The 26,131-nt window shown below is 34.8% G+C and overlaps 1 protein-coding gene across 6 annotated transcripts; it reads right to left on the bottom strand.

The window, feature by feature from the left end:
* Positions 1 to 1,982: 1,982 nt before the first annotated feature.
* On the bottom strand, positions 1,983 to 26,126 carry GTPBP10 (GTP binding protein 10). 6 transcript variants are annotated; one of them, XM_045497002.1, is made up of 11 exons: positions 26,024 to 26,117; positions 23,234 to 23,427; positions 17,326 to 17,417; positions 16,442 to 16,586; positions 12,025 to 12,098; positions 10,538 to 10,590; positions 8,040 to 8,147; positions 7,580 to 7,657; positions 4,969 to 5,092; positions 3,442 to 3,496; positions 3,026 to 3,167 (listed from the first exon to the last, which is right to left on the bottom strand). In XM_045497002.1, exons 1-11 carry the CDS (start codon positions 26,054 to 26,056, stop codon positions 3,149 to 3,151), a joined length of 975 nt encoding a protein of 324 aa, XP_045352958.1. In that variant the 5' UTR covers positions 26,057 to 26,117; the 3' UTR covers positions 3,026 to 3,148. The 6 variants fall into 6 exon arrangements, with proteins under 6 accessions (XP_045352956.1, XP_045352952.1, XP_045352955.1 ...); XM_045497000.1 differs by lacking the exon at positions 3,442 to 3,496 and having other exon boundaries at positions 1,983 to 3,167; positions 26,108 to 26,126; XM_045496996.1 differs by lacking the exon at positions 3,442 to 3,496 and having other exon boundaries at positions 1,983 to 3,167.
* Between the last annotated feature and the right edge of the window lie 5 nt (positions 26,127 to 26,131).

The raw sequence follows: 26,131 nt of genomic DNA, 5'->3' as shown, positions 1-26,131 counted from the left end.
AATTTCACTTAGCATAATACCCTCTAGTTCCATCCACATAGTTGCAAATGGCAAGATTTCATTCTTTTTGATTGCTGAGTAATACCACATCTTCTTTATCCATTCATCCATCGATGGACATTTGGGCTCTTTCCATACTTTGGCTATTGTTGATAGTACTGCTATAAACATTGGGGTGCATGTGCCCTTTGAAACAGCATACCTGTATCCCTTGGATAAATGCCTAGTAGTGTTAATTGCTGGGTTGTAGGGTAGTTCTATTTTTAATTTTTTGAGGAATCTCCATCCTTTTTTCCAGAGTGGCTGCACCAGTTTGCATTCCCACCCGCCGTGCAAAAGAGATCCTCTTTCTCCACATCTTTGCCAACATCTGTTGCTGCCTGAGTTGTTAATGTTAGCCATTCTGACAGGTGTGAAGTGGTATCTCATTGTGGTTCTGATTTGTATTTCCCTGATGATTAGTGATGTGGAGCATTTTTTCATGTCATTTGGCCATGTGTGTATCTTCCTTGGAGAAGTGTCCATTCATGTCTTTTGCCCATTTCTTCACTGGATTATTTGTTTTTTGGGTGTTGAGTTGGTAAGTTCTTTATAGATTTTGGATACTAACCCTTTATCTGATGTGTCATTTGCAAATATCTTCTCCCATTCTGTCGGTTGCCTTTTAGTTTTGCTGATTGTTTCCTTTGCTGTATAGCTTTTTATTTTGATGAAGTCCCAATAGTTCATTTTGCTTTTGTTCCCCTTGCCTCCAGAGACATGCTAAGAAGTTGCTGCAGGGGTGCCTGGGTGGCTCAGTTGGTTAAGCGTCCAATTTCGGCTCAGGGCATGATCTATTGGTTTGTGAGTTCGAGTCCCACATTGGGCTCTGTGCTGACAGTTCAGAGCCTGGAACCTGCTTCAGATTCTATGTCTCTCTCTCTCTCTGCCCCTCCCCTCCTCATGCTCTGTCAATAAATAAACATTAAAAAAAAATTAAAAAGAAATGGGGCACCTGGGTGGCTCAGTTGGTTAAGTGTCCGACTTTGGCTCAGGTCATGATCTTGCAGTTCATGAGTTCAAGCCCCACATCGGGCTCTGTGCTGGCAGGCTGGAGCCTGCTTCGGATTCTGTGTGTCCCTTTCTCTCTGCCCCTCCCCTGCTCATGCTCTGTCTCTCAAAAATAAATGATGAAAAAAAAAATTTAAGAAGCTGCTGCGGCCAAAGTCAAAGAGGTTTTGCCTGCTTTCTCGTCAAGCATTTTAATGGCTCCCTGTTTTACATTTAGGTCTTCCATCCATTTTGAGTTTATTTTTGTGCATGGTGCAAGAAATTGGTCCAGGTTCATTTTTCTGCATGTCGCTGTCCAGTTTTCCCAGCACCACCTGCTGAAGAGACTGTCTTTATTCCATTGGATATTCTTTCCTGCTTTGTCACAGATGAGTTGGCCATACGTTTGTGGGTCTATTTCTGGGTTTTCTATTCTGTTCCATTGATCTGAGTGTTTGTTTTTGTGTTAGTACCATACTGTCTTGATATTTACAACTTAGTAAATACAGCTTGAAGTCCATGAAGAATAATTTTTGAAAGCTAATTAACTTGCCACTGTATGTTAGCCAATTTGACAATAAGTTATGTTTTAAAAAAAGCTAATTAACTTGCTACTATTTAAAAAAAAAACCTTAGGTTTACATAATGAACTCATTTGGGTAAAAAGATAAATGAATAAAAAATTCTGCCGGAATATAAGAAACTATTAACAGTGGTTTTCTCTGGGAAGGACTGGATGGCCCTACACAGAAAGATGGGAACTTTTCTTTTTCCCTTTATATGCTTTGCACTGTTTAAATTTTGTTGTTTTTTTTTTTTTACAATGAATATATGTATATAATAAAACTAATTAAGATATATATGCTTTGCACTGTTCAAAATTCTTTTACAATGAACATATCTATTATAATGAAACTAATTAAGAAAAAATATCCAATTTGAATTTTTGAAACTACAACAGAAATTTAGAAATTTTAATCTCTTTAGAATATATTGATGATTGATAATACTGTTTAAAGTTTACACTTCTTATTACTTCTCTTTACTAAAATATGAGAATAGACAACAAAACAGATATGGGCACAACAAAATGAGATACTCCAGTCTGATCCAAAGCAGGAAAAAATACTTACACTTAAGAAAGAAAAATGTCTAAAAGGTGAAATTACAAACATCTACCTGCTAGTTTCTGTTAAATATTATCAGTGATCTTCACTACAACTGAACATAAGTTGAAATTTAGGGTTCTGAGGTTTTCCAATTAAACGAACTATCACATATTTAGTAGAATCAGGTACAAGACAGACTCAAAAACAAAACCTAGTTGCTCATTCTAATAATATCCTCGGATAAAAAAATTTCTCTCTCTCTCTCTCTCTCTTTATATATATATATAAATAAATGACCTCACTAGAGACATCATAATACAGGAATATCAGGATTTTGTTTTAGGTGAATTGGCCATAAAATTACAAATTGTCATTTTTAGCTTTAAGTTACTTTTTTACTATCAATGCACTTAACTACAAAACAAGAAAGTATGGTTCTTGAATGATGGCATATATATCAGAAGGTTAATAATAACTAACCTAAAAAAACAGGTCTGTGAAATGAACACAATTTCTATATCTTATTTATTTATTTTACTTATTTATTTTTTTGAGAGAGTGTGTGTGTGTGCATGCATGCATGTGAGCAAGGGAGAAACAGAGAGAATGAGAGAGAGAATCCCAAGTAGGCTCCATGCTGTCAGTGCAGAACCTGACACGGAGCTCAATCTCACAAACCACAAGATCACGATCTGAGCCTAAACCAAGAGTCAGACACTTAACCGAATGAGCCACACAGGGGCCCCTTGATATCATTTTTAATAGATTTAAATTACATCTATCTGGGACTAGTAACACCATTCTTTGGTGGTGGCTCATTATAAGATATTGTATTAGAAATCTGTAAATTAAGCAACTGTTTCTTATGATATGCACCATTTTCCTGGTTGGCATGTTCATCCAGAGATTTTCTTATATAGTTCTTTAATTCTTCAATTCCTTCTCCCGTAATTGCAGAGATGGGGATGATGTGTTGGAACTCCACAGTCCTCTCTGGAATCATGTTTTTCTTAAATAAATGCAAAAAATCTGAAACAGAGAAACTCAAAACTAAGCTGATTTTCATGGTCTTTGAAAAGAAGTTAAAATTATGTTAGAGGTTTGATTTATGAACCAAAAACTTGGCATTTTTAATTCTTTTTTTCCTTCCCTCATTAATAAGCTCTCAGAATCTTTTGTTTTTACAAATGACAATGATAAGATTCTTTGCACATGATAGGTGCTTAGCAAATATTTGTTGGATGAATATGTTTTAAACCAAATTAAGAATAAATTAAAGATAAATCATATATGATTTACTTACAGAAGCAATAAATTTGGTTTTCTTGGAGAGTTCAATGAAGTCAGACAACATATGTCTGAAAGACGTTATGTATAAAAATAACATCATTCACGAGTGGGACATTCTAGCTTGCCTCAGTATATAGGTGGCCTTTAGCTTCCCTAAAATACAGACTTATCACTAGTGGTAGGAGCCATACTAAAACTGAAAAGGGTGTGGGGACAGTTCAAGGGTAGATGATTTCAGATGAGTCTGGTTTATCACCCCAAAGGGACTGACATATTACTTTTTGTCCACTTCCCTGCCTCCAAGACAATGGGCGGGGGAATGGCACCCTGATGGGATGGGTCAACATGGGTTAACAGAAAGGCTAGACTGGGAGAGACTGGACAAGCTAACATGGAGCTTGGTTTCTGAGATTCATATGCCCCCAAAGAAATCTAAAGAAGCTAACTCAGGAATTATCACTGAGGGGACTATGTTTTGTTTTACGACAGTCCAAAATAGGCACAAACCCTTGAGTTACCCTCCCTTCTGATACCTCCTCTAAAAATTCCCTTTTCTGCAAGAACAATTAGCAAACAGATCTAATGACTTCATAAAGCAAGTGACATTAAGGAATGAAGATTATTGAGTAGTTCCAAGGGTATTTATATTCTAAGAGTAGTTTATTAACTTAAGGTCATCTCCAATACATAAATGACATAGTGGAAAGATTTTTGAGAGGAGAGAAAGGATCTTTTGGTGCTTTCTGCTAGTCCTAGTACACTAGAGTTTATTTTCCCCAATTTTTGTGCCAAGGATAAAAACAGAAAAGTTAGTACCATTTACAAACATATTAGCCACCTTCCGTCCACCCTGCTTTTCCTCATTTGTGAAGAGGTCCTCTACTAGCTTCAAAAAAGTGAAAGCATCATCACTGTAGGATACAAAGTGTTCTGCAAAGGTCAATATTCAAAACTGTAGAGAGTCTCTTTAAGTTCCTTTACACAAAGTGGTCCATTTAGGAACAAATTTTCAAACAAATAAATCCTTTTGCAGTAACAGCTTCTATTATTCTATGTAACACATACACAGGTATTCAAGTTCTTTTTAGAAGATCAGTACCCTTCAGAGACCTATAGAGCTAGCATTGCAAAGATACACACCTCTTTAAAACTATCTGCTCTGGTTTTAAATTTGTGGTGTATTAGGGTAATGAAGTTCTAGAACTTGTTAAGTACGTTAAAGTAAAAGAGTTTACAGGTAAGATGTTGACTTTTTCCTCTTCTGATCCAAATCCCATTAATTCTTTAAGGGCCCAGTTTAAGTTTTACTTCTTCATGAAGCCTGACCTCTTCTTTCGTCTCTTCTAATTTACTGTCCACATCACAAGTCTGAAACTTGATTATATTACAGTGTAAAAGTTTCATATGGTATGCATTCTTTCTTCATACTTTTTTTAAGAGTAGAACTGGCAGTTTTCTTATCCATTGATTATACCATTTAGCAATCTCTACACACAAGAGGTAATCATGAAATTGACATTAAATGAACAAATGTATTTACCTTTAGGATTCTGGAGTTGATTCATCAGTACATGGAACATATCTTGGGCACCTGGCAAGTCCATTTTATTAACTGCCAGGAGTGCAGGTTTTGTCTGAAGTTCCTCTTTGTACAACTCCAACTCCTTTAAATAAAAAAAAGAAAAACAAAACAATTGTATTAAAATATCTGTATAGATCACCTATTTGGTAATATCTTTACTATGCAGGCCTGGGTAATCAATCTACAGCCCACTCACATTCCTGAAATGCAATAAACCCCAACAACCACAAAACTAAACGACAAAATTCATAAAATGCTTACTGGTTACGTCATGTGTTAATATATTTTAATTCAAATAATTCAATATATTTAAATTCAAATTGAATTAAATTCCAATATTTTAATTCAAAATCACAGTTGTGATTTTGTGCCAAGGTCCAAATACAGATATCTAGACATCTATTAAGCACACTGATAAAATTCAGAAGCAAATAATGACAACTTAATGTTACACTTGTATTATTCTTGGAAAAAGTAAGTGTACTTAGGAGTAAATCTTCATAACCATGGAGTAGGCAAAGGTTTCTTAGCTATGACACCAATACACAAGCAAAAGAAAAAACAGACAAACGGAACTTCATTAAAATGTAAAATTCTGTGCTTCAAAAAAAGATAAAGAAAACGAAGACAACTGATGGAGTAATGGGTTGGGGTGCCTGGGTGGCTTAGTCGGTTAAGTGTCTGACTCTTGGTTTTGGCTCAGGTCACGATTTCAGTTTTTGAGTTCAAGCCCGCATCAGGCTCTGTGCCGACAGTGCAGAGCCTGCTGGGGATTCTCTCTGTCTCCTTCTTTCCCTGCCCCTGCCCTGCCTGTGCTTGCTCTCGCACGCTCTCTCTCTCAAAATAAATAAATAAAAACTTAAAAAAAAAAAAAAAGAAAGTGGAGAAAACTGACAGAATGGGAGAAAATATTTGTGAATCATATATCTGGTAGGGATTTATTTCCAAAATATAAAGAACTGTTACAACTCAGCATAAAAAGACAAGTAACCCAATTAAAAATTGGGCAAAGTATTCTGAATAGACATTACTCCAAAGACATACAAATGGCTAATAAGCACATGAAAAGATGTTCAACATCATTAATCATTAGAGAAATGCAGATCAAAACCATAATGAAATACCACTTCACACCCACTAAGATAACTAAAATAAAAAAGACAGACAATAACAAATGTTGGCATTCACGTGGAAAAAATGGAATGCCTCACAAAACATTGCTAGTGCGATTATAAAATAGTACGATGATACAGCCACTCTGTTAAAGTCTGGCAGTTTCTCAAAGTGTTAAACATTGATTTCCCATATTATCTAGCGACTCTAGTCCTAGGTATATACCCAAGAGAAATGAAAACATGTCCGTACAATAACCTGTATTCAAATGCTCAAAGAAGCATTATTCATAATAGACAAAAATTAACAAGGATATAAGATATAAAAAGTCCTGGAGGTAAGAGACATCATGCTGTGTTAAAGAGAAATCATACGGCTGATAATAGAAAGTAAGGCAGGAAGGGCACAGATGAACTGCTAGGTAGGAGCCAACTCTTGCCAGACCTCAAAAACCATGTTCAGGGTAAGATGTTAACCTAACAGCAGTGGGGGACCATTGAAGCATTTTAAACAAGGAAAAAACATCAGCTTGATTCTTTCACAAAGATCACTCCAGTTGCCAAATAAAAAATGGACTAGAGAATGGTATAATAATAGCCATTATATGGTGACAGATGGAGGCTACACTTGTGGTGAGCACAGCATATTATACAGAGTTGTTGAATCACTATGTTGTACACCTGAAAATAATATAACTTTGTGTGTCAACTAAATTTTAATTAAAAAAAAAATGGACTGGAGAGAGGTGAGACTGGAAACAAGGAGATTACATTCTAGTGAAGGGGGTTGATTTTAACAGTGTGGATGAAGATAAGTAGATGAATTTCAGAGAGATTTAAGATATAGAACTGACAGGGCTTAATGCAGGTGGTGAGAAAGATAGAATCAAGACCAACACGCAGGTTTCTGGTTTATATACCCAGTAAAGTTCTTGGGGAAGATGAAGAGTTAAAAAAAAAAAAAAAAGTTAGTTTTATACTAACTAAAATAACTAAGTTATTTTATAAGTCTGATAACTTAATGGGACATCCAATCAAAGATATCTATTAGGCAGCTGATCGAAAGCACAACCAAAAGATCTAAGCATCAGAAACAGATTTGGCAGTCATCAGTATATTAACTGTAACCAAATGCTACTTAAACAATGAACAGGAAAGAGCACAAAAAATAGACGAAGAAACAATCTAAAAAGTAAGAATAAAAGTTCAAGCAAAATAAAGTCTGAGAAATATGTAACAAGGATTTGGAACCAAACAAGATTTTATTGGTTGTAACAGTTTGAAGAGTGGGTTAATACAGAAGAATTGGAGAAGGTAGGTTTAGATAATTCTTTGACATCAAAGCTTCAAGAAGTAGAGGTGGAACATATATTTATTCTAATTATCTGTTATTTAATACAGTCCTATATGCCTACATTTTAGACCAAATGCAGAACACAGTAAAACAGAAAACCTACTTTTGTAAGAAGTATTATGGTTTCAAAGGCAGTTCTGTATTGAGTTTGGGAAGAAAGCTGAAATCCAGAAATATCGACCTAAAAAAGATGGAAAGAGACAGTCTCTAACATAAAAACAACATAAAAACAGTTATAAATTTCTGTTTTGAAATGTTTTACTCTCTCAAGTTAAAAACAATTTCTCAACCTATACACTATTGGTAATTTAGTAATTCAAAATAAGTATGAGAAACTGTGGTGTTAGGATAGCTATAATTATTCTGATAAAATTACAATCATTTCCACCCCTACAATATAATTGAATTATTTACTGTATTTGACCCCCATTTAAACACTTAGTGGAATAACATATGATACTACCTTATCTTTAAAACTTATTGCCATAAACAATTTCTAGGAAAACTAAACTCATTGATTTTCACATTCATTTGTATATTACATTGGTATGCATATGACTTACAACAAAAAGTAGTTGTCTAGTTCTTTCTATATGCTTGAGGAATTTGTGGCCCATTCCTTTGTTCATATGCGCTCCTTCTATTAAACCAGGAAGATCAGCTACTGATATCTAATACAAAGTTAAATGGTTTGATGAAAAAGAAAACAATTATATCCACAGATTTTCATACTTCAAATATAGTTTCTAATTTGTGATTACCACTGACTCTTTATAAAGCCAAGATACCTTTATAACAAAATAAATGTTCTAAGAATCAAAATACTTTGTTATCAAAAATTAGAGTCCCAGTTTTACTTATTAATCTAATAATCTAAGAATTCTAGGGATTAGTTTAACATTAATAACATAAATCCTTTTTAGAATTACATTAATTATATTGTTCAATATGAACCTGTCATAGAATTTCAACTTTGTAAATTCTTAAAAGTACAGAAGGATATTAATTCAGCATTTACTTAGTATAGCTCTGTCATTTCAAGTTTTAAATTCTATATGTAATTGATTATTTGGCACCATTGTTCCTTTTTTGTTCATGTTCTACCAGGAGGACTACTGAAGATTCTTGGTAAGTAAAGGACATAATGTTCCTATAATTCCTTTTTGAAATGTTAACCATTAATCTACATTTGTGGTTTTCAAAACTCACTGCACATTATAAACACCCAGGGATCTTTGACAAAGTAGAGATGCCCAAGCCCTACCACTAAGGAATTTGGTTTCAAATCTCTGGAGCTCAGGCTTCATTTATCATTGTTCTCCTGAAGCCATCCAGTTAATTCTGATGTGCAGTAATTGATGAGAAGCACTGCTCTACACAAACTGCCCATGTGGATAGGATTTCAGAATTTTAAAGGCAATTGTGGCTAAGTGACAAAGCAGTTACCTAGACAAAATACAACAGAGGTCTCATGTCCTAAATTTTTTTTTCATGTCCTAAAATTTTGTTTGGAGGTTCTCCACTGAGAATTTTGTTATTGAGAATTAAGTTTCCCTTAAAATTTACAATGTACTCTTTTCCTCTAAATATTGCTCTCCATATTCATATTATCCTGTATTTGTAACTTTATTATTTAATATTCTGTATAATTGTTGGAAGCATTTCATTTTTCACTGTTATATCACTATTAAAAATGAATATAAATCTTAATGTCTTTTAATTAGGTCAGCGGATTATATAAAACTACACTGATACATCATCACCTTAAATCCATACTTTACATTAGAGTTCACTTTTGGTGTTGTACACTGTATGGGCTTTGACAAACATATAACATGCATCCACCAGCACAGTATCATACACAATAGTCTCACTGCCCTATAAATCGTCTGTGCTCTTCTATTCATTCTTTCTTTCCCCTTAATTCTTGGTAACCAGTGATTTTTTTGTTATGTCCATAGTTTTGCCTTTTACCAGAATGTCACATAGTTAGAATCATACTGTATGCAGTCTTTTCAGATTGACTTCTTTCAGTTAGTAATATGCATTTAAGGTTCTTCCATGTCTTTTCATGGCTTGATAGCTCAATTCTTTTTAATGTTAAATAATATTCCATTATTACCACAATTTATTTATCCATTCACCTGCTGAAGCATATCATGACTACTTCCAAGTTTTGGCACTTATGAATATGACTGGTACAAACGTCCATGTGCAGGTTTTTGTGTGTATGTTAAGTTTCCAATTCATTTGGGTAAATACTAAGGAGCACAATTATTGATCATACATTATATATTTTAAAAGTTTTGGGGCGCCTGGGTGGCTCAGTCTGTTAAGCGTCCAACTTCAACGCAGGTCACGATCTCGTGGTCCGTGAGTTCGAGCCCCGCGTCCGGCTCTGGGCTGATGGCTCAGAGCCTGGAGCCTGCTTCCGATTCTGTGTCTCCCTCTCTCTCTGCCCCTCCCCCGTTCATGCTCTGTCTCTCTCTGTCTCAAAAATAAATAAATGTTAAAAATAAAAAAATAAAAAAAATAAATAAAAGTTTTGTTACTTCCATTTTTTATTTATTTTTACTCTAATTATTCAAACTATCTATAGTTCTTCCTTATCAAGGAAAAATAACTTAATAGCTAGACCAGAATCCTCTTCAATTAAAACATTTTTTTTTTTTTTTTTTTAGAAAGAGAAAGTTGGAATAAAATCAATTCCATGAACTTTAGAAAATGCTTTTAGGAAACAAAAATCAATAATCAAATATGGCAGTAAAATATGGAATTGCAATGAGAACAAACAGAGATCAAAGAGATAAAGAAGATAGGATGCTGTAATGATAAACTGGACCTAAAATTTGGAAGGAGAAGGAAGTTATATTCTTACACAATATTTTACTATGATTGCAGTCAATAGAATTGAATTGTTAATGGTTCCATTTACCAAAAACAAAATCCTGGTAATTTTTCTCCCCCTAACACCACAGAAACAATAAAATATCACAAAGTCCAAGTGCCAAAAGCAAGTATTTTCCCTTCTAACCAACTGTGTTACTTTAAAAATACTCACCTGTCTGAAATCATTATACACAATCTTTCCAAGTTCAGGCTGCAATGTTGTAACTGAAAGAAAAAACAATAAATTAAGGCTAGAATAAAGGCTGGTACTCTCAAAATTGTCTTAGCCTCATGTATAAAATAAATAATATTTCTTTTTTGTGAACAATTTAATTCAGATTATGTTCTCATTTGTTGGAATGGAAAATATAATTATAATCTGCATAGCCATAGATCTAATATAATTAGAGGGCTTCAAAGTTCTTTTATTGTACTTTAAGGATTGTGGTAAAGGTGTTGGTGGGTAGAGGAGAATTTAGGTTTCTATCACTGGGTCTATGGATGAAACTTATCTAGTCCTTTTCTCATTCAGTTATCCTCAAGCCTCATCAGTTTAGAAACTAGCCTCCTTCCTACAACTCTGAGCTTTTCTTCCTCTTTCCTTCTCAAGAGTCCCTGTATCATAACAATAAATATTGGTTGTGTAATTTATAGCAATTAGCCCAAAATTAATTCTACTCCCTCAGAGTCTAATTTTAGAATGGCTTTTATTTTCCAGGTTAATGTATGTTTTGTATCTTTTTGTTTAATGATGGCAAAGATTCTATCACATTCATTCATTAGTGTAAACCTTCATTATATTTCATCTAACTACTACAATAGCATATTTTTCCCAGACCAATTCTCTGACCCATGCCATTCCATTCTCTATACATTATATTTAGAGAGATGTTTTTGAAAAGCAAATCTAATCATTTTATCCTTTGATTAAAAGGCTATAGATGTAAAGATCAAATACAGCCTACTCCGTCTATGTGATATGGTTTCTACCTACATCTCCAGCCTTATCCTGATTCCTTCTTTCCCTTACTACATGCTCTCTAGACACACAAATCTCCCTGCTACTACAGAGCTTTTCTGTACATGCTATTTCCTCTAGCTGAAACACCTTTCACATCCACTGTGTGTCACTGATTCACTCATGTATTCTTTACACCTCAGCCCTAGCATCACACTTTCCCAAAGGAGTTTTAAGCAGCCACCTACACTCTCATAGAATATTATATTCCCTCACAGTCATGTGTGATATATGTGCCTTCCCCTACTAGTCTGTAAGCTCAGTAAGAGTCAGAATGGTATCTGTTGCTGCTTACCAATCTTTGTAACTCCAGTACCTACTGTAGTTCACAGAAATAAATACTTGCTAAATGAAAGTACAGTGCTTAATAAAGGGCAGATGCTCATAAAATCGTAATTAAATTAAATAAATGATTATGCAACAGAGAAATAAATGCAACAAAGCAAGTGCCTAACAAGTGCTAGGAACTTTGCTGAGGGCTACAGAGGTTTCAAGGATTAATGGGAAATGCATGTATTCTATCGGCCAAGAGTTTTCAAACTAAAGTGATGTCAGAGTTGTCATTTCATTCATACTCAAAGGAAGTGCAGTCTTTAAAAGTTTACCTACACACATTAAAATATACAACAAATTATACTTACATGCATAATCTGCAATTGCAGGTTTTGCATGAGAAACCTGACTTAGCAAAGAGGATTTTCCTGCATTTGGGAATCTGAAATGGAAAAATAAAATAATGTATTAAAACAAGTATTATTAATACTTGCTTATCTCTGAATTTTTAACACCTCAGGAAGTAGATTTCTTGGATATTTTCTGAGAATAAAAGTAGAATATAAATTTAAAATAATCTTGAAAAACTTGAACAACAAAATATACATATGAAAAAAGTAAAGACAAATTCATGCTGGACACTAGAGATGTTTTAGTATCTCTGAGAGTAAATAATTCAATTATCTTTAAAAAACCTGCAAATCATAGGAAAACAAAAAGAAACTAATAAAAATATCTATAATCCACTAATTGTAGCCAAATAATGACAAAATATTGCTTATACTGCTTTGTAGATTTTCTTTTAAACATTTTATATGAACATTTCCAAATACATACAGAAGTGGAGAGAAGTAATGTATCCCATTTAGCCATCGCCTAGCTTCAACAAATAACACATTCCCAAAACCTTTTTAAAGTTGGTTTGTTTGAACAGGGACCCACACAAGGTCCATGCATTACAACTGGTTGATATATCTGTTAAATTTCTTATGGTAAAGGTCCTCCATCTTGTTTCCCCTCTGCAATTTTATTTTTAAGGAAACTGGGTCATTTGTCCTATAGCAGCATTTCTTTCCCATAGTCTGGATTTTTTTTTGTTGTTGTTGGCACCCCAATGATGTCCTTTAGCATGCTCCTTGTGCCCCAGATTTTCTATAAATTGTTAGTTTGATATAAAGCCTTGATCAGGTTTAGTTTTGATTTTTTTTTCCTGAAAGACTACTTTCATAGTTAGTTGGCCTGCTTTTTAAACTGAATAATACATGATGAACACCTTTCAAGGCCCACTGTAATTTACTTAACTAATTTCCTATTGTTAAGCATTTAGGTTATCTCCAATTTTTTATTAGGAATAACACACAAAAAAATATGTATAGCTAGAAAGACATGTATCAACAGTACAGTCACCTGCATGTGCTAGAATTAATAAACAACTATTTTTGGCAAATTTTCTTTCAGCATTTACTTATCTATTCATTATCTAGCTTCTTTCTTAAAACTTTAAATACTACAGTTATTTTCGTTGAACTTTTACACACACTTTAACCTCCTTCTTGAGATACATTTCTTGATGAGAAAATGCTGAATTAAAATAGCTGTTTATTGTAGGGGCACCTGGGTGCTCAGTCAGTTAACTGTCCAACTCTTGATCTTGGCTCAGGTCATGATCTCATGGTTGGTGAGATCACACCTCGCATTGGGCTCTGTGTTAACAGTAAAGAGCCTGCTTGGGATTCTCTCTCTCCCTTGCTCTCTGCCCCTTCCCTGCTCATGTGCACTCTAAGTAAATGAATAAACTTTAAAAAATAAATAAATAAAATAAAATAAAAAATAGATGTTTGTTTTAAAGGCTTTTATTTTATTGCTAAATTTACCTTAAGAAAGGCCCACCATATAAGGAAGAAAGTACTAGGAACAGGCATCACTTAAGAGAGGATTCCTCAGTTCCATTCAGATATTTTCATTATATTTATCCAAAAAATATTTATTAAGCATTAATTTATATCAAGCAATATACTAGGCCTCAAAAATAAAGCAATCAAGGAGATAAATGTGATCCCTGCTTTTATGCTTTTCACTGAAATTGGAAAAAGTTCTTCTTTCAAAACCTGCCAAACTTGCACTTGGAATAATGGTGTAATACTTTGGAAATATTAATATGAAATCCTACATAAATTCTATAAAAAATTATTCTATAAGAATTCAATAAAAATTCTACCTCTTAGTAGAACTCTTTTAACTTTAAAAATAAATCTAATTAAAATATCTTATTAAATAGATCTTCCTACAATGAATTTAGAATAAAATGTGAGATTTTTTAATGACTCATTTTCCTGTGGAAATACAGTCATCTTTTATCTTATTATACTCACTCAGACTCTTATAACATTTTTAAAAAGTTTATTTATTTATTTAAAATAATCTCTACACCCAACGTGGGGCTCAAATGCATGACCCTAAGATCAAGAGTTGCATGCTCTTCCAAATGAGCCAGCCAGGTGCCCCTCGTGTAACTTTTTGAAAAGCAAATTGAAAAAAAAAAGGAAAGCAAATTGCAATCATTTTTATCCATGATTATCACTAACTGAACTTATTTCTTTCCATTATCTTCACATTTTCATAATAGTATTAAACATAGAAAAATGCCAGCAACTATTTCCAAAGAGATCAAAATAAAAGAAGAGAAAGAACGCTAATGATTGAAGAACTGATACTTGAGAGTTTTCCTGGGAAGTACTTAACAAAAACTTAAGAAGCTGAAATCTAACCTATGCAAAGATCAGATTTGACAACAGCCATACAAGTATGTTCGTTATATGACACCTTTCTTCTAAGGTTCAGTTCATTCCTGAAACCAGCAAACAGGTCCTGTTTATGCTGGTATTCACAGCAATAACTTTTTAATAATAGGTGCCTAATTTAAAAGTACTAAAATACATATGTTAAGTATTGTACGTATGAAACATGATGCTTTAAAAAAAAAAAAAAAAGATGAATGCCTGGTGGCTTAGTCAGTTAAGCATCCGACTTTGGCTCAGGTCATGATCTCACAGTTTGTGACTTTGAGCCCCACATGGAGTTCTGTGCTGACAGCTCAGAACCTGGAATCTGCTTCAGATTCTGTGTCTCCCTCTCTCTCTCTGCCCCTCTCCTGCTCTCTCTCGCTCTCTCTCAAAACACTAAAAAAAATTTAAAAAAAAGAAACTTGATGCTTTATATTGACTAATATCATATCTCTGAAAAGCTTAATATTTCACTATATGTACTCCCAATAAGTTGACAATATAATGATGATAATGACAGCAACTACCAATTGTTCATTGAGCATTCATAAATCCAAGGCATATATTATGCCGCAAATGTGTTATCTTACCAGCAATATTTTACCAACATCTAAATCCACTATTAAAAATGGGAAAGGCTTAGAGATGTTCTACAATCTATCCGACACCATCCAGGTGGCCTCCAAAAAATATGAGATTCTAACACAAACAGTCTCTCACTTGAGTCTCCCATCCTCATTCCAACTTTACTACTCAGCCTTGTGAGGCTATTCTTAGTCTGTAGAGGTGTCTCTATAGAACTTGAAACACATTTTTGTGTCAAATGAGACTGTAAATGGCTATATTCTCAGTCCACAAAACCCTACTAAACCCACAACATTGTGAAATATATACAGTAATATAGAACCTATGGCTCATAACTAAGGTTTATGGAAAAGACTGAATGTGAACACCAGGATCACATCTTTCCCTGTTACAATGTGAACAGGAATGGGGCCTTTATGAACTCTAAGCCATTGCTGTTAAGACCTAGTAGCTAGACAGGCATGGCAAGAGGTAAGGGATTCAGACTGAGGAGTCTGGTAAAGAAGCAGTGAAATCGCTGGAGTGGAAAATAAAAAGAGCTTAGAAAGAAGCTATGTAAGGTGAGGAATGGAATTGGCAGTTTCAAGTAAAGCCAGCAATAAGGCAGTCTTCCCTACCGTTTTCTTAGGTATTCTATCTGACTACTGTGTAATGCTAAAGTGGGGCCAGGGAGAAAGGGACAGGAGAAATGTAATGTTAAAATTTTCCCTTCATTTTTCTCCTATCTTGCTATCCATCCCCCTCTGGTCAGGTGTCAGCACTGCAAACCCTACAGCTAAACAGCACTGCTTGATGAAAGAATGGAAGCTGGTGAAGGAGGACAACATTGTGGGGGCTGCAGTACTGAGAATGGACAGATCCTAAGTAGAACAAGAAGGACAGGGAAACAGTCATAGCAAGATCTAACTTGGTGCACAATAGGATCTAAGTCTGATGGTTGAGATGGTCTGGATTGGTCTTTAGCCACCTGATTAATAAAATATCAGTACCTCTATTAAGATTTGTAAGAGTATCTCAATCATTTTATTCTTTTCTTTTTACTTTCTCCTATACATTTCTTAAGATGTGGTTTGGATTTGTAATTTTATTCCTTAATATCTGGTAACATTTTCTACCTTCTTATACTATTGCATTTGATTTTTTTCTTTGTTGATTCATCCTCTAAGATTCCCACTAGCTTACTTAATTGCTATGATCTTCCTTTCTTTTTAAAAATAAATATTAATTATGAAACTTTTATATTTTTTGCAATATAAGTGACTATATTTAAGAGCATTTCTCAAGTATACAAACAATGCACAAAGTCCATAAATTTATTCCATAAGTAACACTGGTCCCAAATTACCATTTATATTTAATTCCTACTCATGAACTCTCGCTCTCAAATTATAAAAATAAAAATATAAATGATACTTACCCTACTAGGCCTATATCAGCTATAAGTTTTAGATCAAGGTGAATGACTCGTTTCTGGCCTTTCAATGGTAAGAAATTTGTAAGTAATTTACCACCAAGACCTCCTTCAGCTACCAAAATTCTGTCCTTCTCTTTATTGAGTTCTCCTTAAAAACACAGAGAAAGATACTTAGAGAAAAGATTACTAAGTGGAGCTAATCAGTAATGACATTTTTTTGTTTATAAACAGATGCCAGAAAATTACAGTTTATAAATCTACAGGACTAAACCACTGGGTTAAGATTCTATTAAAAGTTTGATCCCAGAAAACATTTTGTAAGCAGTTGATTAGAGACTAGTTATATATTTTAAAACTGAGTAAATACTCTTCTATATTTATAATAATTTTAAATTTAGCAGTTAATTTTGATAATGTTTATATTAAGTTTTAAAAATCTTTTATAAATTAGCAGTTGAAATAGTTTTGTTTTTTTTTAATGTTTATTTATTTTTGAGAGAGCACAAACAGGGGAGGAGGAGAGAGAGGGGGACAAAGGATACGAAGCAGGCTTGGGGCTGACACCAGCAAACTCAATGTGGGGCTTGAACTCATGAACTGGAAGATCATGACCTTAGCCGAAGTTGGACACTCAACTGACACTCTTGATTTTGGCTCAGGTCATGATCACATGGTTGTGATACTGAACCTCACTCAACGCTGAGTATGCAGCCTGAGTGGGATTCTCTCTCTCCCTCTCCCTAGCTCATGGGCTTTAAATAAATAAATAAATAAGCAAGTAAGCTGAAAAAATATTCTGAAATTCAAGAGAAGCTATGCCCCACAGCTCCCAAACAATTTTAGAAAATATGCATTTTTCTCAACCTTAGAATCTATAATACACTTACCTATAATTTTACCATTTTCATCAGTTACTGAAATACCCACAGGTACAGGAATTTCACAGTCTTTTCCTCTGGAGCCTTTCAGTGCATTAACACTACAAAAAAATAAAGCTAAATCAAAACAGAGAAAACCCACTATATCAAATGGTCTATGCCCAACCAAATATAATGGTTTACAAAGACTAGCAACAAAGTTTTCTTGTTAATGCAGATGTTAAGTGGCCAAATATCTGTGGAAGAGACAACTGTCCCTAATTGTTTACTTGCATTTTAGACTATCACATAAATTTAACAAAAATAAAATAATAAAAACAAATAATACATAATACATAATGATTTAAGTTACCAAGCTAATCACCAAAAGTCATTTTAACCCATAATGAACTAAAATACTGTATATCTGAAGAGATCATTGCTACAACACAAATAAGCTAGAAATAAAAGGAAAACCCATTGAATAAGAAAGTTTTTAACTCTGATCTCAAATAAAGAGTACACTAATTATAGGACGCTCATCTGACTAGTCTCATACTGTTCATGAAAAAATTAATTGGTATAAACTTTTAACTAGCAATTCTACTTCTGGAAATTTATCCTAAAAAAAAAAAATGAACAACCATATAAAATACTATATACACAAGGATATATATTACATTGTGACTATAACAGTAAAAATATCTATAATTATCTCAATAAGTGACTGACAAACGTTGTTATTTCCAGTAGTATATTAGTATGCAGCTATTTTGAACAATTGTCCAGTGTGGAAAAAAAACATTAAGTGAAAAGAAAAGGTCAGAAAATACTGTGCTCTCACTTTTGTACCCCAAAATTTTAAATACATCCATATAATTACAAGCTGTCACAAGTCAATTTGCATAAATGTACATAAAAGTCTTAGAAAAGTCAAGAAATGATTAATAGTGGTTACCTATGGGTGGAAGAATTATAGGTGACTGACTTCTTTTTTCACATCTTTTTACTTTATGATATTTTTACAATGAGCTTGAATTATATAGAGACAAAATGAACAAAAATATACAAAGAGATTAGACTATACAGTTACATAATAACTATACTAAGGCTATTACATAATCATCTACTACTTTTTCAGCCAATAATATGTCCCAGGCACTATTAACAGCTTTATTTTTTTAATGTTTATTTGGAGAGAGAGCGTGAGCAAAAGCACATACAAACGAGCACAAACTGAGGAAGGGCAGAGAGAGAGAGAGAGAGTCCCAGGAGATATTGTAATGGAATCACGAGTAACTTGTATCATCTGCAGGAAATTACTTTCCATCTGGCACCAATGTATAAATTCCACTTGCACCCCCCTCACTTTGCTTACACACACGTTAATGATTACTATCTGATTTGTTTTCTTCACGTTCACCACATGTGTAAGATCTTGTTTTCTCCACTTTCATGTGTGTAAGCTCTTGTTTTCCTCATGTTCACCGGGTGAGTAATATCTTGTGAGCTCCATAAAAACAGAGATAAAACTCCTGTTCCAGGCCCTTGTCTTCTCCTGGACATTAACTTCTCTCATATTCAATTCTGCATCCATTCGCTTACTGGACAAGAGAGAACTCCAGACTCACAGTCTGCCGCATAGAAATTTTAACATTTAAGAGAAAGAGGATCTCTTTTGCATCGTTGGTGGGAATGCAAGCTGGTGCAGCCACTCTGGAAAACAGTATGGAGGTTCCTCAAAAAATTAAAAATAGAGGGGCACCTGGGTGGCGCAGTCGGTTAAGCGTCCGACTTCAGCCAGGTCACGATCTCGCAGTCCGTGAGTTTGAGCCCCGCATCAGGCTCTGGGCTGAAGGCTCAGAGCCTGGAGCCTGTTTCCGATTCTGTGTCTCCCTCTCTCTCTGCCCCTCCCCCGTTCATGCTCTGTCTCTCTCTGTCCCAAAAATAAATAAACGTTGAAAAAAAAATTAAAAAAAAAATAATAAAAAAAAAAAAATTAAAAATAGAACTACCCTATGACCCAACAATTGCACTACTAGGTATTTATGCAAGTAGTTGTCAATTTTCAATTGCAACTCAATAAGAAATAATATAGATACACACAAATTCACAGTCGTGTGTGTGTGTGTGTGTATGACTTTAAAGTTTTGTGAAACTGTATTTAATAGGTGATACATGATACTGTTTCCTATTCTTTTTATTTGAAATCTAATGAATTGATTTTAAAATCCTAATGCAATGTTTTTCAAACATTTACAGAATGTGTGACATTCATACAGTCACAACCAGCATTTAAAACAAGATATGTGATCACTTCAATAATATGAATGTAGAACAATGCCACAGAACCATACATTCAAAAATAGTTAAGGGGTGCTTGGGTGGCTCAGTCAGTTAAGCGTCCAACTTTGGCTCAAGTCATGATCTCATGGTCCGTGAGTCCGAGCCCTCCATCGGGCTCTGTGCTGACAGCTCAGAGCCCGGAGCCTGCTTTGGATTCTGTGTCTCCCCCTTTCTCTGCTCCACCCTCACTCACACTCTGTCTCCTCTCTCTCTCAAAACATAAACATTGAAAAAAAAATTTTTTTAATGGTTAAAAGAAATTTCATGTTATAATGTATATTTTCCCACAAGAAAACAACAATGTACAATATGCCACAGAATAGAACAGAAAATAGACATAACATACATGGTTGGGTAAAGTCTACAATGTTTCTCACTATGGATGGCAGTAAAACTCATTTGAAAGTAGTACAATAAAGAACAGAAAGACACAGTCTGAAAACACTGACTTAGAGTACTTAAAAGGAAGTCTAATAATCGAGATCTTCTTCCCAGGACTAACTTTTTCACCTCCCCAAAATTAAAGCACATGAACAATTTTTAAAGGAAAAGAAGGGAGTTAAGATTTATATTCAATAGGGAACAAATCTCTTCAAATGGAATTAAGTGAGTTTTGTCTGAAAAACAGAAAATGAGGAGGTGAAGGTAGGTGGGGAGGGGGGGAAATTGGCAACAAAATACTCATAAAACTTGGTTGTTTGGGGTAAGGACATAGACTGGTTGGAAAGTACTATATTCTTGAGGTAAAATGGGGGATAAATGAAGCAATGTGTAGATATTAGTGCATAAAAAAAAATTCTCTGTAGTAAATATTAAACTCCAAAAAAATATTTCAAAAAGTTAAAATACCAATCTATTCTCAAATCAATCATTCATGATTTTAACTGATTTATACAAAGTTTTTGAACTGAAATTTACAAAGTGATACCTTAAAATCAGAGCATGATACACCATACCCCATTGTAGGAGTTCATCTTTGAGTCTACTACATGTAAGGCATTAGTTTATTCTTGATTCTCAAAAAGTGTGTTATCCCTGTTAGCACTGCAAAATGAAAACAAATGAGAGCTCAATTTCATCAATTCAAGAGTCTCATCTTTTGGTTCTATAACCAGAAACCAAATGTCAGATAAGGTAACTTGAAAATCGCTTGTAGATTTCTGAGTTGACAAAAACAACACTGAACAATTGATTACAAAAACACTGAACACTGCGTAACATAGTGGGCCATGAAAATGCATCTCCTAGACCTGACTGCAGGGAACATAACTGACCTATGGTCCAGCTGCTGTGCTCTGAAATCTTAAAGAGATGATGCTTCTTGCAGTCTACTTCCAGCCAATGACTGGGTACAGCAGGGTTACTAAGGCAACCCCTTTGTAGGAAACTAAGATTCCTCTGATGGGCAACTTTTGATTAAGGAATCACCATCAGCTGTGCCTAAACTTTCTTAGAACTACAGAGCAGACTAAAACTTTGCCCTTCCTACTCTCCTTCATAAGGCATTAAACCTGCAAAGTGGTCAGACAGCTTTCCCAACTACCCCTCAGGTCCCCCCCCAATTTGCCTTTACAGGTGTTTAAGTGTTTTCCCCAAAAAATCTCTCATTCAGCTCATCCTACCTTGGTACCTACTTCTTGTAGGACCCAAATTTAGACACATGAAGACATAATTCACAGAGCTATAAAATAAATTCTGGCATTCAGTAAGTTTATTCAACTTCGTGACTTAATTTACCTGAACTCTACAAGATAAACAAGACTGTCACCTCCTCCTTAGCTTCTATGACACTAAATCTCTCCTGACTCTCTATTTTAGATCACATCTTCTGCTTCTTTCCCTTAAATGTTGGTGAATAATAGAATTTGATCCTCAATCCTTTCCTCTTCTGTAATACACTTACCCTGGTCCATGCTTATGATCAACAAATTTATCGCTAGACCTGACCATATTCCTGAATGACAGACCTATATTTTAAGTGCTTGCTTATATCTTTATAGACCCTTCAAACCCCCTTCCTCTACATCTCAGTTGCCACTTTCTACCATAATCCTTCTCAAAGAATGATACTACTATCTATCTACCTACTACTCAAGTCAAAACCAGGAAGTTATCCTTGATTTATTATTCTCCTTCAGTACTGCCATCAATCACGAAGTCTAACTTATTTCACTTTTTTAACCTAGCTCTAATCCATCCATCTGTCAATCCAATCCATCATTCAGCTAATGTTAACTGAATATCTACTATGTACCAATCACTGTACTATACATCTGGGGAGAAATGATGTATAGTACATTTCTATACTATACATTTCTATACTATACACTAACTTATTTCACTTTTTTAACCTAGCTCTAATCCATCCGTCAATCCAATCCATCATTCAGCTAATGTTAACTGAATATCTACTATGTACCAAGACTGTACTATACATCTGGGGAGAAATGATGTATAGTACATTTCTATACTTTCTTTTAGTATAAAAGAAAGCCAACATGGCTGGAATGCAGAAAACATAGAATGTAGAAGGGAATGTAGAGGGCCTGTACCTAGAAAGATAGGTACAGGCCAGACCTTGAGAACTTCGTCACTTACAAAATATTGCGATATTCTGTAAATTGGCCTCAATCAACACATCCAATCCATTCTTTAACCAATTATCCCTAGAGTGATCTTCCTAAACACTAATGTATTGTCACTTGCCTATTTAAAATCCTTCAATGGCTTCCCGTCACTCTAAGATAATATTCAAACTGTAACACAGTATATCAGATCCTTCATAATCTGGACTACAATGTCTTTATTTCAAAGCAAGCTGCCCCACTTGTACCACAGTTATGCTAGAAATATTTATTATGTCACCAAACAGCTTGTTCCCTCCTAATCAGTGTCTTTATAAATGTTGTACACTTGCCAACACACCTTTTCCTGCCTTGATTGTCTGGCAACATCCTATTCCCCTTTCAAGACTTGGTTCAAGCACCACTTCCAAAATCTAGGTAACTGAGTAAGATTTTTCTTCAATTTCTTTATAATAGAAGAAAAAGGTTTTTTTCCCATATTTTGAGAGCAACATATATTCCATAAAAAAAATAACAAAAACTTGCACAAAAAAAAAATAAAGGGAATATTTTGATGTCACAGAGAAAAGACCAAAACAAGCCAAAGGAAAATACACAAGAGGCAGATCAGTGAAACAGGCTCTAAACCTTAAGATCCTGGCAGAACTATTGGTGATGGTGGGGTGGGTAGCACAGTTGAGATTTGAAGAAGTTTTCCCAAAGACTGTCAATGACAATTTAATTTTAGAAGAAAATAGTGGGGATTCAGATCATTTTCTGTTTCTACAGAGAAGTGCAAAAGAATATAAACAGACATTGCGAGAAGAAAATAAAAATGTTTAAGAGTCTCAAAACATTGCATAGTCTCTACCTTTTATCCTCACTAGAGCTAATTATTGTAGATGTTTGCTCAGTTATGAATAGAGGATATAATTTATTTCAAATTACCAATTCAATTTTTATCTTCTAACTTTTTTTTTCCCCTGGGAACAATTTTCAAAAATCAAAGTCATTCAGGCAATACTTACCGACTATTTGCTCCTTCTCCAGCCACAAACCGTTTCTGAGGATATTTGTCTTTAAGTTGTTTTAAAGTCATTTTCTTATGGGCTACAACCCAGACGTCACCACCTTTTCCACCTTCTCCACCTAAACGAGGGTAACCCATTCCACCACTTCCTCCCCTGGTGAAGAGTCTTAGGTTATCAATGAAGTTTCCATACTTTAAAGACAGAGAGAGAGAGCATTAAGATACCAAACGTGCTTACCAACTTAGAACTCCTTTCTAGTCCTTTGCTGCCACTAAAGCTCCTAAAAAAAATCAATACCGCTTTGTGAATTCCAAATCCATAATCTTTTCTTAGTTCATCTCTGGTCTGACCTCCCTTTCCCCTCTGATTAACTCCTCTAATACCTCTTTTTTTCAATGATCATTTATTGTTTCACTTTTTGTCTGAAGGTTTATGACATTGTCCCACTTTTCAATCTAGACTTTTTCCTCTGGGTGACCTCAGACCATACCAGCTAACTATCACCTGGGTGAGATATTCTCTATGCCTAGTCTGTTGAACATTTCCACCAGGAGGTAAGCTTAATAGTCTAAAGCAACTAAGGGCAAAACCCACTACTTAATTTATATTTGAAACCCCTTAAATAATCCACCTTTTCCTAGATATTAGTCGAAAATATAATAGTCACATCAGATACAACCATGATAATATGAAAACACAAACTTTTCCTCAGGTAAATTCTGTTCCCCCAGTGTTCTTCCAAATAATGGAACCACAGTTTATCTAGTCATTGAGACTACGTAGGGGAATCTCTGACTATACCTGCTTCTTTCCCCAAAGCTCTATTTATTTTTCCTTTCTGGTACAACTTAGTATCTTGACCATCATATTAGCTCCTAAAATGCTCTTGCTGTGTTTAGTCATTCCTTCCTCAACCCATTCTTTGTCTTGCTGCCTGAACTATTTTTCTGAAAATGGGTCTGATCTCTATGTTTCTCCCAATTAAAAAACCATTCATGTTTTTTGTTTTTTTAGTTTTTGCTGTTTATGAAACTGTGTAAAATTCTCAGTAGTCAAAGCTCTTAACCTACCTTTCCAGTTTCATTTTTGTTCCTTCAACCTCACCTATCTCTCCTTCCTCACTCTGCTCTGTACATGACCTACTGTCACATCTCCGTGCCACTGTTCATTTTTTTTCCTTCAAAGTCATTTGTTCTTTTCTATCATAAACCTACCTACATGTCCTATTTTCTGATATCTTTGTTAATGCTGCTAACTAACACCACTAACTTTGCTGGGATTTCTCAGCAATTAGATCTTATCTCTTATTACACCCTTTGAAAACTTACACTGCATTTAGTGTTTACTTGTTTCCCTCACTAAACTTCTTGTAGGTAAAGATCCTATGTATTAACCTCTCAATTATCAAAATTCCTTACAGAGTAATGTCTTAAATTCATGGCCCTTAGTCATTTAGCATAGTTTAAATATCAAAAACATCTGGGAACGTTTTTTTAAACTACACAGTCCACTGACCATTCTGCTATACTCTGGAGGAGGGGATGAGGATAGGTCTCACCAGGATTATTTAGAAAAAACTCCCTTGGTGATTCTGATGCAGTTTAGATCTCAGATTGCAGTGGATAGGTACACAACAAAGATTCATATATTAGTCTTTGAGTATGCAAATATAGTCACGAAATAGGATGTTGTAAGGAAACAAGGTAGAAGGAATATGGAAAAGAAGAACTTGAGGAATAGACAAAGTATTTTTCTCTGAGGGTGAAGAACTTATGCTTTGATTCTTCCAGGCTATGCCAGAAACGCATCACATATAAGTGAATAGATTCCCCTTGCAAACAACATGGAGAGGAAGTGACTGTTCATGGCAACCATGCCCTTCGTGACTTACCCACCCCCCCAAAAATGTAGCAGTTTCTTTTTAGTTGGAGAATTAGTTACCTCACATGCCCAAGTACTACCTTTCACAAGTCTCTTTTCTTTTGACTACCTATTTTTTGAAAAATAGAGGGTTGAATAAAGTATAATTCAGAGATATTACTCATACCTCTACCTCCAATAAAAAGAAAGTTTGTTTTTAAAGTTCCGTTCAACAGGTGCCACATTTTTTACTCCTCCGATTCATCAGACTCAGCTTAGAAAGCAAACTTAGGAGTATCTGACTCTTTGTTGTTTAATAATGCCGGTTAAGTTTCAAAAAAACATTACTAGTAAAGCTCTTAAAGAGATTTTTTTTTTAATCTGGAGCGACTAAATTTTTACAGAAATGATTCTACAACAGGCACTGCATACAAAGTGAGAGAAATTTCTTGCAAGAAGGAAGCCAATTACATTACTTTCGTTTTCTGATGAAAAGTCTTTAGAAAGCTCTTAAAAACCGTGAACTTGAGGAAAACTTTTATAAGAAAAGGCTATGTATATTGCTACCTAAAAGAAAGAAACGCTATTTGAGCCAAAAGAAAAAGTCAACCTTACACGGTACGTATACTATATTGCATAACTAAAACCTAATTTCCTTAGCTCCGCATTCCACGTGCACACAATTCCCCTGAAGAACCTCCACACCTGGGCCCCCAAACAACAGTTCTAACCGTTCCAGGTAGATATATTCTTCCCACTTCTCAAAAGCCAAGTCTGACTCCGAAGGACTGAGAGGAGAAAACTACAGTAGAAAAAGCAGGAAAAAGGCCTCCAGAAAGAAAAAGGGGAGGGAGGAAAGGGGAACCAAAGGTGGGGCTACAGGCACCAATCTGTCGAGCTTCAGGCTGAGAGGCACCAGTCACGGACCTTTCTGAACCACACGCTACCGCACCGCACCATGACTGCGACGTTCCAGGGCTGACTCCCTCGAAAGTGTACACACGGACTCACCGCGCGAAAGTTTTACGTCACCAT

This window comes from Leopardus geoffroyi, chromosome A2, assembly GCF_018350155.1.
Source record: "Leopardus geoffroyi isolate Oge1 chromosome A2, O.geoffroyi_Oge1_pat1.0, whole genome shotgun sequence".
Lineage (NCBI taxonomy): Eukaryota > Metazoa > Chordata > Mammalia > Carnivora > Felidae > Leopardus > Leopardus geoffroyi.
This window is presented reverse-complemented; position numbering and strand designations above follow the sequence as displayed.